General features: G+C 34.8%; 2 protein-coding genes and 1 long non-coding RNA gene across 3 annotated transcripts; all 3 read left to right on the top strand.

Moving 5' to 3' along the window:
* The first annotated feature begins 706 nt into the window (after positions 1-706).
* Positions 707-7,918, top strand: LOC124440891 (sorting nexin-29-like). Its single transcript, XM_046991313.1, has 23 exons — positions 707-724; positions 1,166-1,210; positions 1,336-1,388; positions 1,487-1,564; positions 1,651-1,772; positions 1,889-1,973; positions 2,141-2,211; positions 2,276-2,340; positions 2,463-2,561; positions 3,117-3,281; positions 3,506-3,600; positions 3,687-3,837; positions 3,948-3,987; positions 4,288-4,351; positions 4,442-4,570; positions 4,643-4,725; positions 4,797-4,860; positions 4,927-4,966; positions 5,301-5,417; positions 5,581-5,730; positions 6,275-6,349; positions 6,438-6,643; positions 7,539-7,918. The coding sequence occupies exons 1-23, from the start codon at positions 707-709 to the stop codon at positions 7,600-7,602; spliced, it is 2,079 nt and encodes a 692-aa protein (XP_046847269.1). The 3' UTR covers positions 7,603-7,918.
* Positions 7,919-9,918: 2,000 nt separating this feature from the next.
* On the top strand, positions 9,919-11,845 carry LOC124440999. Its single transcript, XR_006946850.1, has 3 exons — positions 9,919-10,079; positions 10,226-10,485; positions 10,564-11,845. It is a non-coding gene; the product is annotated as an uncharacterized LOC124440999 (long non-coding RNA).
* Positions 11,846-13,469: 1,624 nt separating this feature from the next.
* LOC124440890 (protein ADP-ribosylarginine hydrolase-like) lies at positions 13,470-14,648 on the top strand. Its single transcript, XM_046991312.1, has 2 exons — positions 13,470-13,477; positions 14,189-14,648. Exons 1-2 carry the CDS (start codon positions 13,470-13,472, stop codon positions 14,646-14,648), a joined length of 468 nt encoding a protein of 155 aa, XP_046847268.1.
* The last annotated feature ends 2,654 nt before the right edge of the window (positions 14,649-17,302 follow it).

The following is a 17,302-nucleotide window of genomic DNA, read 5'->3' as shown; positions in this document are numbered from 1 at the left end:
CATTGACCATGAACTAACCATACAGCATTCACCATGAACTAACCATACAGCATTCACCATGAACGAACCATACAGCATTCACCATGAACTAACCATACAGCATTCACCATGAACTAACCATACAGCATTCACCATGAACTAACCATACAGCATTGATCATGAACTAACCATACAGTATTGACCATGAACTAACCATACAGCATTCACCATGAACTAACCATACAGCATTCACCATGAACTAACCATACAGCATTCACCATGAACTAACCATACAGCATTCACCATGAACTAACTATACAGCATTGACCATGAACTAACCATACAGCATTCACCATGAACTAACCATACAGCATTCACCATGAGCTAACCATACAGCATTGATCATGAACTAACCATACAGCATTCACCATGAGCTAACCATACAGCATTCACCATGAACTAACCATACAGCGATGTACTCCTAGTTTAGTCTGATAAATTTTGTAATTTGTTGTAATTTTATTTTTTACTTCAGTGATGTTCAATAAGTGAAATTGGACAGAAGAATTTAAAAACCTTTTGATTTTTCCTTTTTATCATCCGTTTTTTAGAATGTGGAATCTCTGTTCATGGTTTTTGATTTTAGAATTCGATGAAACATTTTTTACTAGCGTTGATTTATCTCAGCAAATAACTTTAAGAAATTACTGCATGTGTCGTGTTTTTCATGCATTCGTTTGCTGAGGTATTATGGTGGGCCCTGGCGGTGTCATTTGCTACGCTCATTGTGTACTCTCTCATCCCCACCCACCCCCAACGTTCCCCCTCTCTTTGTGACGTCCTGCCATTTGCCTCAAATATTTCATTTAAATCATTTCCGTTGCCCATATTGGTAAATATTCTTGATTTGTCTTCTTTTGTGAACTGCTTCAATAATACTGCCGTGTATCGTGGATATTTTTTACATGTAGAAAACACTTTGTATTTTCTCCGAACTTTCTTGATGCTAGCATGGGTGGTGAGAGTTGATAGGTGGTGATATCAAGCGATCATAAGGTACTCGTTCGTATATACATACTTTGTTAATATCTGATTACTTTTAATTATTTTTCTAATTGTCCGACAAACGAAACTATTTTTTTACATGTTAGTTCAGTGGAGATTATGTTGAACTTGGCAAGTGTAGATATTACTCGCAATTATTGATCGCTTGTTGGATGGAGTAAAGCAAGTTAGTTTTAAAATATTTGTACGTAGTTGAAAGTTCGAAACTGGAACTTGTAATTTCGTTTCGTCTTTTATTGTATTGATTTTACTCGAATGATTTGGTCGACTTGAACCTCGTCGTTTCTTTAGTGTCAGGTACGATTTGGTAGTACAACCGAATTGGCTTCTGAGAAGGATAGCAGGTGAACTTGATATTTCTTCGGTTGTATTGTATTGTATTCATTTTATTTCATAGTATAATCCTTATTTATCATAATCTTTGTGTTTATGATAAACACAGAATCTCTTGTCTTTGTGAGCAATGGAACATTGTTCTTCAATTCGGCATTAAATCCACAAAAAAGATAAATTCTTTAAGGTATCTTCATCATTCCTCTCTCAATTCAGTCAATTTAAAAGCCATTCTTAAATAATTTGTTTTCATCATTACTATGTTCATTAAAGGCAGGTGTTAATGAGGTCTGAAGGTCAATCTGTGTTCTGGCTATTTATCAAGGAACATCTTAGCTCTAGTGAAATAAAGACATATAATTCCTTACATAATGTAATGACAGATGTTGGTAGAGGTTGGTCAAGTTGTTGGCTTCTAAATGATTCCAGGAATGTTTGTGGGTAAGACCTTTTTGTATGCCATGAATTTGTTCTGACATTTTTCTTTCTTTCTTTGATGTTTATTTGACAGCTCAAGCATGGCTTAGGTCTAGTTTAAACGAGCAATCACTGGAGAAATATCTTCACAGCTTCATTGGGCATAAACAATTGCTTTTGTAAGTTTGATTTAAGTAACATTTAAGAAAGAAATATTGATCTTGGCTTGATAAGCTATATGATTATCATAACCAATGTATAATGCGATATAGTAATGGAGTTTTCTTTTAACGGTAAGCTGTTGATGTCAGAATAATTATACAATGTGTAATTGCTTTAATTTCAGTCAGTATTATGAGCAGGATGCATTATTATTGGATGATGAACGATCTAGTATGTTACCAATGATGGCTGCTGGTAAGAATAAACTTGTTTATATTTCTATAATGGATTTTTTATCATTCCTTGTTTCTTCTTTAAGGCTTAAGTTCAATTCTTTTTGCAATTGACATTGACAAAGCTGAGTTTAACTCTATTACTGTACAGGTATGCTGGAATGCTATTGATATTGTTTAAAAATGAATCTTTGCAAATAGAAATGGATAGTAAAAAAGTGGAAGCTATGAATGTACTTTTCTTTAACTACTTGAATTTAATTTAATTTTTAGATTCCAGGAAATATCAGCCAAGCAGTTTCTCGTCCAACATCAATATGGGCTGTACCATCACCAATGTATGCGACGTCAGGAGCTCCTGGTGAAGTTTGTTAAATACAACATTTTAAGAAAATAAAGATTTGATCAGAATTTCATTTTTCTCCCTGATCAAAAATATCCCTTTTATCCCTAATTATCCCTACCATTCATCTCATATATCGCTAATCTTATCATTCCTTAACCACACATGTCATTTATTCCTTGTAATCCCCCAACCATGCGTTCTCCTTAACCTTTATTATCCCATTATTACATGTCTTCATTTATCCCTTAACTATACCTGTTGTTTATTCATCCCTTATCATCCCTTAACCGCGCGTCCTCATTTATTCTTTATCATACTTGAACAATGCGTAGTCATTTATCCCCACGTCTTTATTAATTTGTAACTTTTATCTTTCTTTTGTGTTTCAGGAAAAGAAAAGAAAAACGTAAAAGAAAGCAAACATTGCTCAAATTGAAAATGTTGAATTCAAAGAGACGGAAGAAGGAACTTCTACTGTCAGTTCTCATGGTAGTTCTTCCACAACAACGACTGCTCACGATAGTGCCACGAGTTTTACCCGAGCGGCATACGACATATTACAACGTAATACTGATTCTCAGGTACATGCTCGTGGTAACCATGCTTTCACTAAAAGGCCTGACGATTTTCTTGAAATGCCAAAGAACTCTCAGTTGGCTTATTGTTCGAATTCTGAGAATTCAAGTCTTTCTTCCACAATGGCGAAAACCAACGTTGAGAACAAGGAGAATGAAACAGATGAACAAGTGGCTCGATTAACAAAGAAAAGCCAGGAAGTTCTGCATCTTAAAACGAGTTTAAAACTGCGAATGATTTGAAAAAATCATTCTTTGACAACATCTTTGCAATCAGGGCATTACACTGACTCATCGCTCTTGTCGGAGGAAGAAGTGTGTGAGCCTCTTGTTGATATGAACAGCGGTGTATCTCTAATTCCCGTAGTTTGCCCCGATGACGATAAAGGAGTTAGGGTCTAGCTATGTCAGATGAAAATGAGCGATTTACTGTTGCACCTGAGACGTCGCGACATTTAGTTCATTCAATAAATGATTCGCCCGTTTCAAGGTTAGAAGATACTTCATTATTTTATCGACAAGAATGTCTAACGAGTTCACCATTTTAACTGAGGTGGTAATTTATGTTGTTTTCAGTATTTACACTGATGAAGACGTCGAGAATGATGCAAGTTTAGCAATTGGAGCAACTGTTGCAGCGATATGTGCCACACGTGATGGTAGCATAGAAATTAATGATTACTCAGGATCGTCATTGGTCAGAACCATGGGTGATGGTTGTATGAATGTTAGTTAATTATGAAATGCTTTTATCTTTTTCAGGGGAGGGTAGAAAGCCATGTGTAAATATCTTTGTTATATTTAGTTCGTTATATTTGGTATGTTTTCGTTCTTTAGCCATCAGAGGAATATCCATCAGGCAAAGAAATGACTTCAGGTTTGTGTGTTTTTCTATTCATGTATTTAAATGGTTTTATTTCTTATATCTTTTGAAAAATGTTTTGGGAACGGGAGGCACTTTTGCCTCAGGTTCTCAAACTATAAATGGCTATTAGCAGGTAGAGTTAGTTTTAAATATAGAAATATTTAGTGCAATTGGATTTTACTATTTGTATCGTAGTTGCTTTGCTTGTTTGGAGACATCCGTCAAATTTCATCATGTGAACTGAATATTTGTATGTGTGAATAATTATAATTTCATGAATATCAATAAATACGTGGTTTTTTATTGTTGAAGAGGAATTAAAACAGGCGATTGTATCGATGATGTTAAGAAAAGATGAAGTTGAAGAACGTAACAGGTTGTATTATCGTCCTTCGTTTAATATTAACATTCCATTCGAATATACACTATTTTGCCCTGATTTTTCCTTCGATCATCTTTCCTGTAGATCATTACAACAACATTTAGAAAAAGATATGATGAAGTCAGCTGCTCTTCGTCTTCAATTAGAAGATTTAAAAAGAGATATGTCGTCGAAAAATGAAGAAAATTGCGTCGCTCTTAACGGCTTAAAAAGGTTAGGACATTGAGAACTCTGCATTTCCGTTAATCAAAGATGTCTGTTGACCTGTTCGTTTTTGCTCTTTAGTGAAAATGATTTGCTCAAGCACCAACTAAAGAAATACGTGGGTGCTGTTCAATCGTTGAAAAGAAATGACGTTATGGAAGAAGGTTTTTTAGAGGGATAGTTTATCTTTAAAATAGATGTAGAAGTTTAAGATATTCGATAATCTTTTGTGTAGCTCCAGAAAATGAAAGACTTTCTTCTATCATTCTTTCTCCGGAATCTGACGTCGACGAAGTGAGGTATTTACCGTAAATTTGTAGCAAAAGAGAATCAACGGCGTTGAATTTCGTTTCTTTTTCTTGTAGAAAGGAAGAAAACAAAGATTTTGAGCGGAAGTTGATCCAAGTAAGATTTCCATTAAACCATAATACTTTTACAAAACGAAACATTTGCCTTAAAAGGTCTTCATGTATCATATGCTTCATGAAGATGAGCCGAAATTTATCTGATAGAAAATGTTTTTATACGATGCACACGGTGACTTTAAGAAATATCTAATACAAGAAGATATTTTGACTTATGAAAACTGTGGATAAATAACTGAAATGAAATCGTGATATATGTTTAAAAAAACTCGCCATGCTGACTGATTTCGCGTTTCTTGTTCATCCCTGGGAAACTTCATGGTGATGACGTCATGGCGTAAGTTGTGATGAAATGTTGTTTATCATGTTTAAAGGTCGCTGATATGCATGGCGAACTTATTGAACTCAATGAAAGACTGCAAAAAATGTTGAATGCTCGTGAATATCAGCTAAGAATATTAAAAGAAGAGCTTGTCAATCTTAGAGGACCGGTATGTTCAGTAAAGACCCGTGTGTTCATTATAGTACAATAGATGTACAATATTGATCGGTATGTACAATATGAACTGTTTGATATGAATATGAAAAGCAGTAACTATTCTTTTGATTTTCTAAGTATTTCTTAATAAAACTACGTATCTTCGTATGTTCTAGCTTCCTCAGGACAATAATCATGATGAATGTTTATATTTGACGGAGTTTGGTCCAAATTTCATGTCTGTCAATACTCGTCCTTTAATTAACATTTGGATTCCATCTGTTTTTGTACAAGGAAAGTCTCCAAACATTCACCATTCTTATCAGGTATAATTTTTTCCATATATTTATCTCTAAAAAAGTAAATAACTCTTCCGATGCGATGTTGATGGTTATCTGGACTAGGTTAGGTATAACTAGGGACTATATTTCAAGATTTATGATCTATATTTGGTATTTTCCTCGTTTCAAATACATCACCCTTGAGAAAAGTGTTTGTGGTCATCGTATTTAAAAGATCATGTCGTAGTTTAAATTTACTGCTCAAATATTTCACTTTTCATATGTATATGTTTAGTGGTGTTGAGAAAAAATCACAAAACTACAGATTCATCCGGACAAGCCTGTTTCGTGACTGCTCACTCTTCAGGGGATTTTCCTTTAATCACGAAACAGGCTTGTCTGGATGAATCTGTAATTTTATGATTTTTTCTCAACACCACTAAACATATTTACGCTCTGCTCTCGGGCATCGAGCACTGTTTTATACGGAGAATCATCAAATATAAACTTTCTATATATATGTATATTATCTGCTAAGGGGTCCATTTATTGTCGTCAATAAAGAATTTAACATTGTTTACTTCACAAGGTTTATATCCGTATCAAAGACGATGAATGGAATGTTTACAAAAGATACTCGGATTTTTATGCCCTACATAAGAAGGTTTTTAATAAACATCACTATTTGAACTTTTTTAATCATATTGTTTTGCCGTAATGTACAATCCCTTCCTTTTCCTTTTTATGCGCAGACAAGAAAGCAGTTTAAACCTGTTGCACAATTCACGTTTCCCGCGAAGAAAATTATTGGAAATCGTGACGTCAATTTTGTGGAAACACGTCGAAAACAATTGGAAAATTACTTGAGAAAATTGATCAATTATAGTCTGGGTGCTGTTCCAGAGTTAGGTGAAAATCCTTGCAAGAGTTCTTTGTTCAAATACTTTCCATTTTTCATGTGAGTAAACACGTGTTCTTTTTCATGTGAGTAAACACGTGATCTTTTTCATGTGAGTAAACACGTGATCTTTTTCATGTGAGTAAACACGTGATCTTTTTCATGTGAGTAAACATGTGCTCTTTTTCATGTGAGTAAACACGTGTTCTTTTCATGTGAGTAAACACGTGATCTTTTTCATATGAGTAAACACGTGATCTTTTTCATGTGAGTAAACACGTGATCTTTTCATGTGAGTAAACACGTGATCTTGTGAGTAAACACGTGATCTTTTCATGTGAGTAAACACGTGATCATGTTTGAGTGTAATTTATTGTTCAATATACAGAATATTAAACGATTTTTAGTGTTAATGTTTGTAAGGCAAGAATAGACAGAAAAATTGAAAGTCAAAACAAGAACAAAAAGCAATCAAGCGCATGCGCTGATTGGTCTATAGCTGTGTTTTCATTAGCTTGTGCAAACCGATCTGGGCTCAACAAATCAAATCAATCAAAGAGAATTCGCAAATCAATCATGAATACATTTTAGAGGAAAAATTAAAACGTTTGTTTTAAATTTGTCTGTTTAGCATTATTGATATTTTTTAAAAAGATATTTTTCGTGTTTGCACTGGCTTATGCAAACCTCGGAGACGTTTGTGAGAACTCTTGAGCATGTGCAACACTCTACCTTCGGTTTTGGGCTTGCACTGATTTGCTCTCGAGTTCTTCCAAAGGTCTCCTCGTTTTGCATAAGCCCGTGCAAACACAGTAAAAATCTTTTATTTCGTAATAATACAACACAAAGAACTCAAACTTTGGCTTGTTTTAGACAGAAAATCAAAAGGCTACTACCTATTCTTTCGTGAATAGTTTATCAATTTTTCTCTAACCTTTCAGCAAATATTTTACAGGCAAACTTCAACGGTATCATCTGTTTCAACGACGACATCGACAAAACAAACTGTTCCTTCTTAATATAATGGTTAAAAGGTAAAACTTGTAGGATGTCTGTCGAAAAAAACAGAGCATAGAAATTGTATAAGTTATATTGTATGTATATATATAACATACGTATAGTTCAGTATATATAAATATAATATGTCTACAAAGTAGAAGAATTTCCTGATGCATCAACTTCAACGACTCTTTATTGTATGTGTTCTATACAGATATAATTTGTCAGTATTTGCTACTATATAATAGTACATCATACTGGGTTTTAACAAGTTAAAACATAATATTTAACTTGAAATGAAAACAATCGTATATTAAATACATCACACGAAACCTACTATGCTATTAAATGTTGTGCTACCTCAGCACGATTTGATCAATTTACATATCCCACGTCACCCAGCTCTTGCTGGCGAATGTTTATACGACTTGACACGTGACCAATTTTGATCAATACGTCATATGAATTTTTGCCGATCTTTCCCGCGCTATTTGTAAAGAGATTTCTTGCTGAAACAATCTTTATCGTAAGTATTACGTAAAATATTTCATTTGTAAGTTTCAAAGTATTACAGTGAGTAATATAACCTTTTATTTCAAAGAAGGGTAACGCATACAGTGGTTATTGTAAGTATTGTACAAAATTTCTAAGAATAGGATTTACTACTTCCTACATGTATGTATTGTAATATGAAGATGTCTTCAGCTAAAGACGAAACGTTATTGTTGATAAAATTATATACCCATGGCCATATTAAAAGTTTTATGATGGCCAATTATATTTATACTAAGAATTCGCTTTCCGCCTTGCAAATCCATTTTCACAATATTTTATAACATCACAACAAGTTAAACCTACTGAATACATGATTCTTTCTTTTAAGCTGTTGCAAAAAGTCGTTTCCAAATTCGAAAAAACGAAAATGGCCGTTGAAGAGTTACGTTTTTTTTACCAAAATTTATATCAGTTTTACCCTAAAATATCAGCTGCTTCTTCCTCAGTCAAACTTTATACTTCATTCCTCATTCATTTTTCGAAGCTGTCGGGAAAAGTCTTTCAAGAAGTCAAAAAAGATGTTGACGAAAAAACATGACATTGCCGAAGTTTTTGTTGTACATGGGGGGTTTTTTTAGCAGAGTTTTGACAATTGCTGGTTTATCAAAGATTTATACGTTAAATACATGTTTATTTTTTGCTAAGCTCTTTGAAAAAGTCCTTCAAAAACTCAGAAAAGACGTTAACGAAATAACGACCGTTAGAGAATGGCATTGCGGAAATTTTCGTTGCACAAGGTCGGGTTTCTCTAGGCGAATTGTTGCCTCCAATATTAGCTGCTTTTATGCCCATCGTTTGTATCTTTACTGTTTACTGAAATAACTGCCGAAAGTTTGTGTAAGAACATGTTACATGTTACATGTTCGTTCGCTGAATCCCGGCTATCGGGCTCATATAAATAGTCCCTAAAACTAAAGGTAAGTTTATGAAAGTAATCAACTGCATATATTGCCGTTGACTATAGTCTTTGCATTTTCACACACTTTCACACCAAACACTATAGTCTTTCATTTTACACACTTTCACATTGTCCCATGGAGATTGAAAATTCTTTAAAAGGGACAACATATAATGCCGGCTGATAGTTGAATAAAAAAATAAAAAAATACATTGTAATATAATTTTTCTATCCTGTTCATTCCTTTGATGTGTGCAAAACTAGTTGGTCAGCCTTCATTTACCATTGAAGACCTTTGTATAATTTCAATGTCTGTCACTACGCCAAGCCCACAGGTGCATGGAACATTGTTAGCTACGTTGATGCAAGCACAAAAGATTTTCCTCCATTGAAAATGTAATGCACTAGTGAGGTTAGCAGAGTGATTGGGTTTCGAAATTTTACAGTAGTTTAACTTCCAAACGTCGTTTTTATATACACCCTGTAGAATGCTAATTAAAATAGATCAAATGTTAATGCTAATAAATACAATAAGAAAATGAGATGAAGATAACAATCTAGAGGGTTTATCAAATCATTTTTGACATCAGTGGACCTTTAGAATTTGCATCATTCAGCTGTAGTTGTTCCCCAAGGAGACTTAAATGTTTGGGATTTGCTATTTTCTGCAGCTGAAGTATACGTTTTTATATTGTATTAAATTGCATTTACCGCTCTATAGGGATTAATTACTTCTAAGTGATGAATCATGCAAATTCTAAATTTCACAATGTACAATTGACGACACACCTGGTAAATAACCAATCAGAACACAACAGTTTACAACACACCTAGTCACTGACCAATCAGAATACAACACGTTTACAACACACCTAGTCACTGACGAATCAGAATACAACACGTTCGTGAAACTTGGGCCATAGTCTAAGACTAAGAACGTGCCATTTGAACGTGAAAGTCTGTAGTTGCACGAAGAATAGTTAGCCGAAGTCGAAATTATTCCAAGGTGAAATAACTCTTGGAGTGCTTTGAAAAATTGTTCAGGTAAATGTCTTGTTTCAAGTTGTTTTGCATTGAGTAAACATTGAATTAAAACACTACATGTGATGTTCATTAATGCAAAGTGCAGTGTGGCCTTTCCATAAAGTTTCCGTCTTAGTAACTTTTGTTTCCTCTATGCTTGATTTTAGACATGGACATTCTTCTTTTAAACGACAATTAGTCCTCAAATGAGATTGAGAAACAACGAACAAATGTTGGTGTATTTATCATGATCGTAGACTCCACAATTAAAGAAAGTGGTTATTGTTCACAGCGGTTGAAGAGAATTGTGGCTGTTGTCGACCAATTCCCCGACGCTCATCTAAATATAAGAACAAAATACAATTCTGTAATTTGGTTGAAATTTTTCTTCCCTTGAACTACATTACTAGTTAATAAAATGTTCAATGTAAGTATGTTATCAATGTTTTTCATTTATGGAAGTATAGTAGTGTGGACTGACATTGGCTTCAATTGTCCTATGTAGAAACCTTCTGATCAAGAATGGACAATATACGTACTTTAATGAAATCCTCTGAACAATGATCAAGAATGAACAGCATACTTTAATGAAGTCCTCTGAAGAATTCTCAAGAATGAACAATTTATTTTCATGAAGACTTCTGAACGATGGTCAAGAATGGGCAGTGTACTTTGATGAAATCCTCTGAACAATGATCAAGAATGAACAATTTACTTTAATGAAGACCTCTGAACGATGATCAAGAATGGGCAGTGTACTTTGATGAAATCCTCTGAACAATGATCAAGAATGAACAATATACTTTAATGAACTCTTCTGAACAATGATCAAGAATGAACAATATACTTTAATGAACTCTTCTGAACAATGATCAAGAATGAACAATATACTTTAATGAACTCTTCTGAACAATGATCAAGAATGGACAATATACTTTGATGAAATTGAAAAATACGCGACTTCTAATGCCCTAAAGACTTCATCTACAAAGAATGCAAACGCTAAACACTCTTCTGGAGCAATGCATCCATCAGCCTAACGCCTGTTTCCATGGAAAAGTCAATATTATGAACTTTTCTAAAACATTTTCCTGGGAGTTTTCCTGCTAACATCACGACTGGTCAATCAATCGCAATGATGGATAAAACCACGCCGCTATCAAATGCCCAAATGTCAACATTATTTAATTGAAAATTTTTGTAATAAAAACATGGAATTTCTTTAACATGAAAATGAAAAACCTAAAAATCCTAATTTTCCGACTGGCTGTCGATATTTCCGATTTAATGCCGTAGACGACATGCACAGTTGCAAGAAATGGCCAATCTTGTTTCTGTGCTTGCCGTCGTCGACATAAAAGCGGTGATGTTTGTCAGGTAGCCTGAAAATTGGATACGATGGTTTCACCATCAACGTTCTGAATTTTTCAAAAAATTATTTTGGGCTTTTTTGTGGCTGTCTATGCTCAACATCCGATCGTTTCATCTTCACAATTGGCATGAGATTTGTCATTCATCGTAGTCTGTCGTCGAACTTCCAACGATTCGTCGAAAACCGTAAGTGTAATAATAATAAACCTTTTATTTAGTTAGGCCTGTTAACAGGCCAAATCTCTAATATAATTGGGGCAATAGCCACAACAAATCCTGGTGTTCAGTATATTCCACTGTAAGGCTATTTTTTTAATGCAGCAATGCAAATAAGTATATTTAAAGAAATTTACATCTGCATTTTCAAAAATAGTCTTGATTAAGAGGTAATAAAAGTGTTCTTTTGGTTAAAATAATACAATTGTGTTTATCCGTGCTGCTTTAATTCTTTTTAAAATTTGTGTCTTAGTAAGCGTGAATTTGTATCAACTATTTCAAATCTGTGACATGCAACAATTGTGTTGTTCTGTATAATTTACCTTCGAAAAACCTCTGTGTAAATATACTGCTTTAAGGAGCTACGCGTGATCGCAGCGGTTGTTGCCTCGCAGAAGGATAGGCAGGACCATAGCTTAGAATCGGAAATGCAAGTGAAGTTTTGCCCAAGGAAGGCAACTTCAACTTGGGGTTAGTGGGTACAAATGGTACCTTAGCGTAAAGGATGCAAATAGCATCTGTAAGAAGACCTTTGAAGACTGGATCAAGCGGGCAAGGCCTATTGAAGACGAAGGGAAGATCGTGGTTTTGGTGTAAAGAAAAATATCTCTCCCCTAGTACGGTAAGAGCATGCAGTCGTTGTAGTTGGCCAATTTCATGAACGGCTTTCTACATTGACTATTAAGGCACTCCTGCATGGATCCCCTATAATGCATGAGTAGTTCAACCCACCCCGGTTGGAGGTCGCCCGTAGGTGCAACATGCACTAGGTTAAGTTAAGTTAAGGGCATGATGGGTTACCTCCTTCAAAGGGCATTCCTTTTCAGGGCGGAATTCCGGTGCCATGCGCAGGTAGGAAGTTTAGATAGCTTAGGCATGCGCTGTAGTTGCAGCGAGTAGTTGCTACGCTTAGATAAAGAGTATGGGGTTAGAACCTTTATAAATTTAAAGGATGAACTCCACTATCAAGAAAAATGACTAAATTTTTCAAAATCTTTCGGAGGAAACTTTAATCTTGTCAGTCATTTTCAAATAACAAATTAAAACTCAAATAGTCTTCAGTTTGTCAAGACATTTACAGTTTACGAGCGGCGTGGCAATTACTGTAAATGTAAAAATGGATATGTTCTTTTCTTATTAAGAAAACTTCATTCTTGGGAATTTCGATGCGGCAAGCCACAGCAAAAACAGGCATAAAAAAATGTTTAGTACACCAGGTCTAAGTATGCGGAATGGCTTCATATTAACCAAACTAACACGAAACATAGTTTTAATAAAAGCACATTGTTTGTTTTCTTTGATGGTTACTATGAAGACAAACCGCAGACGTTGTCACATATGATACAAAATAGTTACACGATGGTTTCCATGTTCACCATTCGCGTTGCTATCTAGTCATCTATGTGATAATTGTCAAACTAAAACATAACTTAAATCAAGCGCTGCCGGTTGTTTGGTTAAACCATCCACGGTCCCTCGGTAACCAAACTTAACGTGTGCTTCTTCAAGTGTTCTAAATTGTTTCAAAAAATATTAAATTTCGTCTGTCTGCTTAAAATATTTTCAAGTACATTTATCTAATCCATGTCATGCAGCAAGCGCTTGCTCCAGCTTTAAGCGTTAGTGGCACCGGGCGCGCAAAGCACTGAATGAAACGGTGCAAAATAGGGACTGCTAAGGTGACGCTAGGTGCGACTGATTCGGATGTGGATTAGATAAGAAAAACACACGTTAAAAGAAATTCCCATCCAATTTACACAATTTTCTCGTCCAAAGTAGAAAATTGTCGAGTTCGCTGATTGGTTTACGTGCGGTAAAACTAAAATGTGGCGGTTTGTACGTAAGTTGTATGTTAAAAATGATGAATTATATGCATAACTAAAATACTTGAAAGATTTTTGGACTTGAAGGTGTCTTTGAGAAATTGACGGTTTTTTCTTTTTTTGGTATTTGCATCGTTGCAAAGGTAAGTAAAGACTTTTGTTTCTAAGGGTCCCCCGGGGCTGAAATCCCTAATGGTTTTTTCCTCTTCAGTATTCTCTAAATTCTCGTGCCGTTGTGTTCGGTTTTGGTTTATACCGTTCAGGTTTTTCCATTAGGGATTTTTTATTTCGGTTAAGTCATCAAAAAAAAACAGTGACATTGGTGTGGGACTAAACTTGTTCTACTTGTCATATGCAACCATGAAACAAAAAGAAATGAAATTTGAAGGTTATGGATGCGTAGCTGAGCGAACCTAGGGTCTATCAGCTAAAATTTACAGCCATCTTCACTTTAGTTAAAAAAAGCGCGTCATGTTTAAGCAATTCTGCATTTTAGAACAGTTTGGGTGATTTCAGTTTAATCATTTTTGATATTTATTTACTTAACACTTATTGTAAATGTGAAAGTTAAACTTGCATGTATTTCGGGCGTAAAGTTGGATATTGAAGCATTTTAATGCTAAACCGGCATTATAAAAAAGCTGATAATTGTTTATTGTTTGTGACTTTAAATTGTGAAGTGTAATTGAACGACAAAGCTCTTGACCTGTTTTTGTCAAGAGCAGGACTTTTAAGTATTTTACCCAAAGTTTGGGAATACATTGAGAAGGTTGGTCGTGATGTAGAAGAAAACAAGAAAGCTTGGGTCTACTTTAAAAATAGTTGGGAGTCATATCTTGAACTACCGGGATTAACAAATGGAACCATTGAACCAAAGTTTCCAGTGACATATAACATACCTGAACGTGATGCTTTTTATAAATCTGTCAGTTATGCAGGTTGGGGCGGGTCCACTGGTCATGATGCACCAATGATTGCTTACGATACTTTGATGATGGCAAAAGATTCCTGGTTTCAATTGTGTTCTTGTTCTATGTTTCATGGTGGAGATAGTGACAGTACAGGAATATTGGCTGCAGCATGGTGGGGTGGTATGTATGGTATGAAAGGTGTACCCGTTGGAAATTATGGTATCCTGGAATATGGTCATTGGCTTATGGAGCTTGGTAAAAAATACTGAATGTATCAAAGAATATGAACAACTAACAGGATAGTATTTATTTAACAAAATTTATGTCATCCCAATACACTTTAGTATGTTTGTAAATCATACAATAAAAATTACTACTTCGTTATGACATAAAAGCAAATTACTTTAGAAATAAAGTCTAAAGAACAATGTCAGATTCAGGATATGTGCAGTTCTAAGTTCTACTTAGGATGATTCCCTGGGCTGTAGAGTAAGTTTATTGACTAGATATCAGTGAAACTATATATAGACAAGGATCATTACATCTTTAGGTTCATTTTACCTCACAAAATGCAAATTGCAAACGCTTTATTCACTACCAAAAATACTTTCTGAAGGAGAGGGGAGCTGACTTGGCAGGTGGAAGCCTTGCTCCTACGGTCTATGTGTTAAAAATAGGCTTAACATAATTTAGAAGGCACAATTTTCTTTGAAACACGTAGCTACCAAAGTGTAACTGTAAAGCTTTGTCGTATTCCCGAGTTTCATAATACAACACACCTAGATTGTCTAAAAGACTTAGCAACATCAACTTGACTAGTTCCTAACGTTTTTTTTTGCGAATTTTCTTAGCTTTTTCGAGCAATTCTATAGCTTTGTCGTAGTTTCCAGTTTTTTTTAACACAATACCAAGATTGTTTAAAGACGAAGCGACATCAACATGATTTGGACCTAACGATTGTTTTTGAATTTCCAGAGCCCTTTCGAAAAACTCTATAGCTTTGTCGTAGTTTCCAGTTTTATGTAACACAATGCCAAGATTGTGTAAAGACACAGCGACATCAACATGATTTGGACCTAACGATTCTTTTCGAATTTCCAGAGCTTTTTCACTAAGCTCTATAGCTTTGTCGTAATTTCCAGTTTCATAAACACAGTACCAAGATTGTTTAAAGACGTAGCAACATCAACATGATTTTGACCCAACGATTGTCTTCGAATTTCCAGAGCTTTTTCGTGACAATCTATAGCTTTGTCGTAGTTTTTAGTATCACAAAACAGCAAACCAAGATTGTTTAATAACGTAGCGACATCAACATGATTTGGACCTAACGATTGTTTTTGAATTTCCAGAGACTTTTCGAAAAACTCTATAGCTTTGTCATAGTTTCCAGTTTCATGTAACACCGTACCAAGATTGTGTAAAGACGTAGCAACATCAACATGATTTGGACCTAACGATTGTTTTCGAATTTCCAGAGCTTTTTCACTAAGCTCTATAGCTTTGTCGTAATTTCCAGTTTCATAATACACAGTACCAAGATTGTCTAAAGACGTAGCAACATCAACATGATTTGGACTCAACGGTTGGTTTTGAATTTCCAGAGCTTTTTTGTGAAGCTCTTTAGCTTTGTCGTAGTTTCCAACTTCATGTAACACCGCACCAAGATTGTTTAAAGACATAGCGACATCAACATGATTTGGACCTAACGATTGTTTATGAATTTCCAGAGCTTTTTCATAATACTCTATAGCTTTGTCGTAGTTTCCAGTTTTATAAAACACATTACCAAGAATGTTTAAAGACGCAGCGACATCAACATGATTTGGACCTAACGATTGTTTTTGAATTTCCAGAGCTCTTTCACTAAGCTCTATAGCTTTGTCGTAATTTCCAGTTTCATAATACACATTACCAAGATTGTTTAAGGACTTAGCAACATCAACATGATTTGGACCCAACGATTGTTTTTGAATTTCCAGAGCTTTTTTGTGAAGCTCTATAGCTTTGTCGTAGTTTCCAGCTACTTGTAACACCACACCAAGATTGTTTAAAGACATAGCGACATCAACATGATTTGGACCTAACGATTGTTTTCGAATTTCCAGAGCTTTTTCATAATACTCTAAAGCTTTGTCGTAGTTTCCAGTTTCATTATACACATTACCAAGATTGTTTAAAGACGTAGCAACATCAACCTGATTTGGACCCAACGGTTCTTTTTGAATTTCCAGAGCTTTTTCGTGAAGCTCTATTGCTTTGTCGTAGTTTCCAGCTACATGTAACACCGCACCAAGATTGTTTAAAGACATAGCGACATCAACATGATTTGGACCTAACGATTGTTTTTGAATTTCCAGAGCTTTTTCATGAAACTCTATAGCTTTGTCGTAGTTTCCAGTGTTATAAAACACCACACCAAGATCGTTTAAAGACATAGCGACATCAACATGATTTGCACCTAACGATTGTTTTCGAATTTCCAGAGCTTTTTCGTGATGATTTTTAGCTTTGCTATACTTCCCAGTGTCATGGTATAAAACACCAAGGATATTAAAATACCAAGCTTTGTCATAACTAGATTCTTCTGATTTAAATTTATCCAATAGGTCAAGAGCAAGATCGTATTTTCCAAAATGTTCTAATCTGTCAACAAAATATTGGAAAACTTGTAAAGTGTTCATGTTGATTTTTGTCTTGTTGGTGTTTAATAATTGAACAATTTTTTCAAGATGTGGCATTAATTTGATTTCGTCGTCTCTCTCTTTAAACATGAAAAGTGCTTTAGATATTTGATCAACGTTAGTTTCCATTTTATCTTCTTCATTCAACTGTTCACATTGATAAACAATAATTGCTTTGTGAACAATGCGATGTAGATTAATGTCACTATTTTCTGAATGCAAGAACAATGAGCAGTCCT

The sequence above is a fragment of the Xenia sp. Carnegie-2017 genome, unplaced genomic scaffold (assembly GCF_021976095.1).
Source record: "Xenia sp. Carnegie-2017 unplaced genomic scaffold, XeniaSp_v1 HiC_scaffold_20, whole genome shotgun sequence".
Lineage (NCBI taxonomy): Eukaryota > Metazoa > Cnidaria > Anthozoa > Malacalcyonacea > Xeniidae > Xenia > Xenia sp. Carnegie-2017.
This window is presented reverse-complemented; position numbering and strand designations above follow the sequence as displayed.

Excerpts from the sequence above, each read along its gene's own strand:
- LOC124440891 (XM_046991313.1), top strand. Across the intron at positions 3,601-3,686 it reads AATGATTCGCCCGTTTCAAG|TATTTACACTGATGAAGACG; the intron begins GTTAGAAGATAC and ends TGTTGTTTTCAG. Across the intron at positions 4,571-4,642 it reads GCTCTTAACGGCTTAAAAAG|TGAAAATGATTTGCTCAAGC; the intron begins GTTAGGACATTG and ends TTTGCTCTTTAG.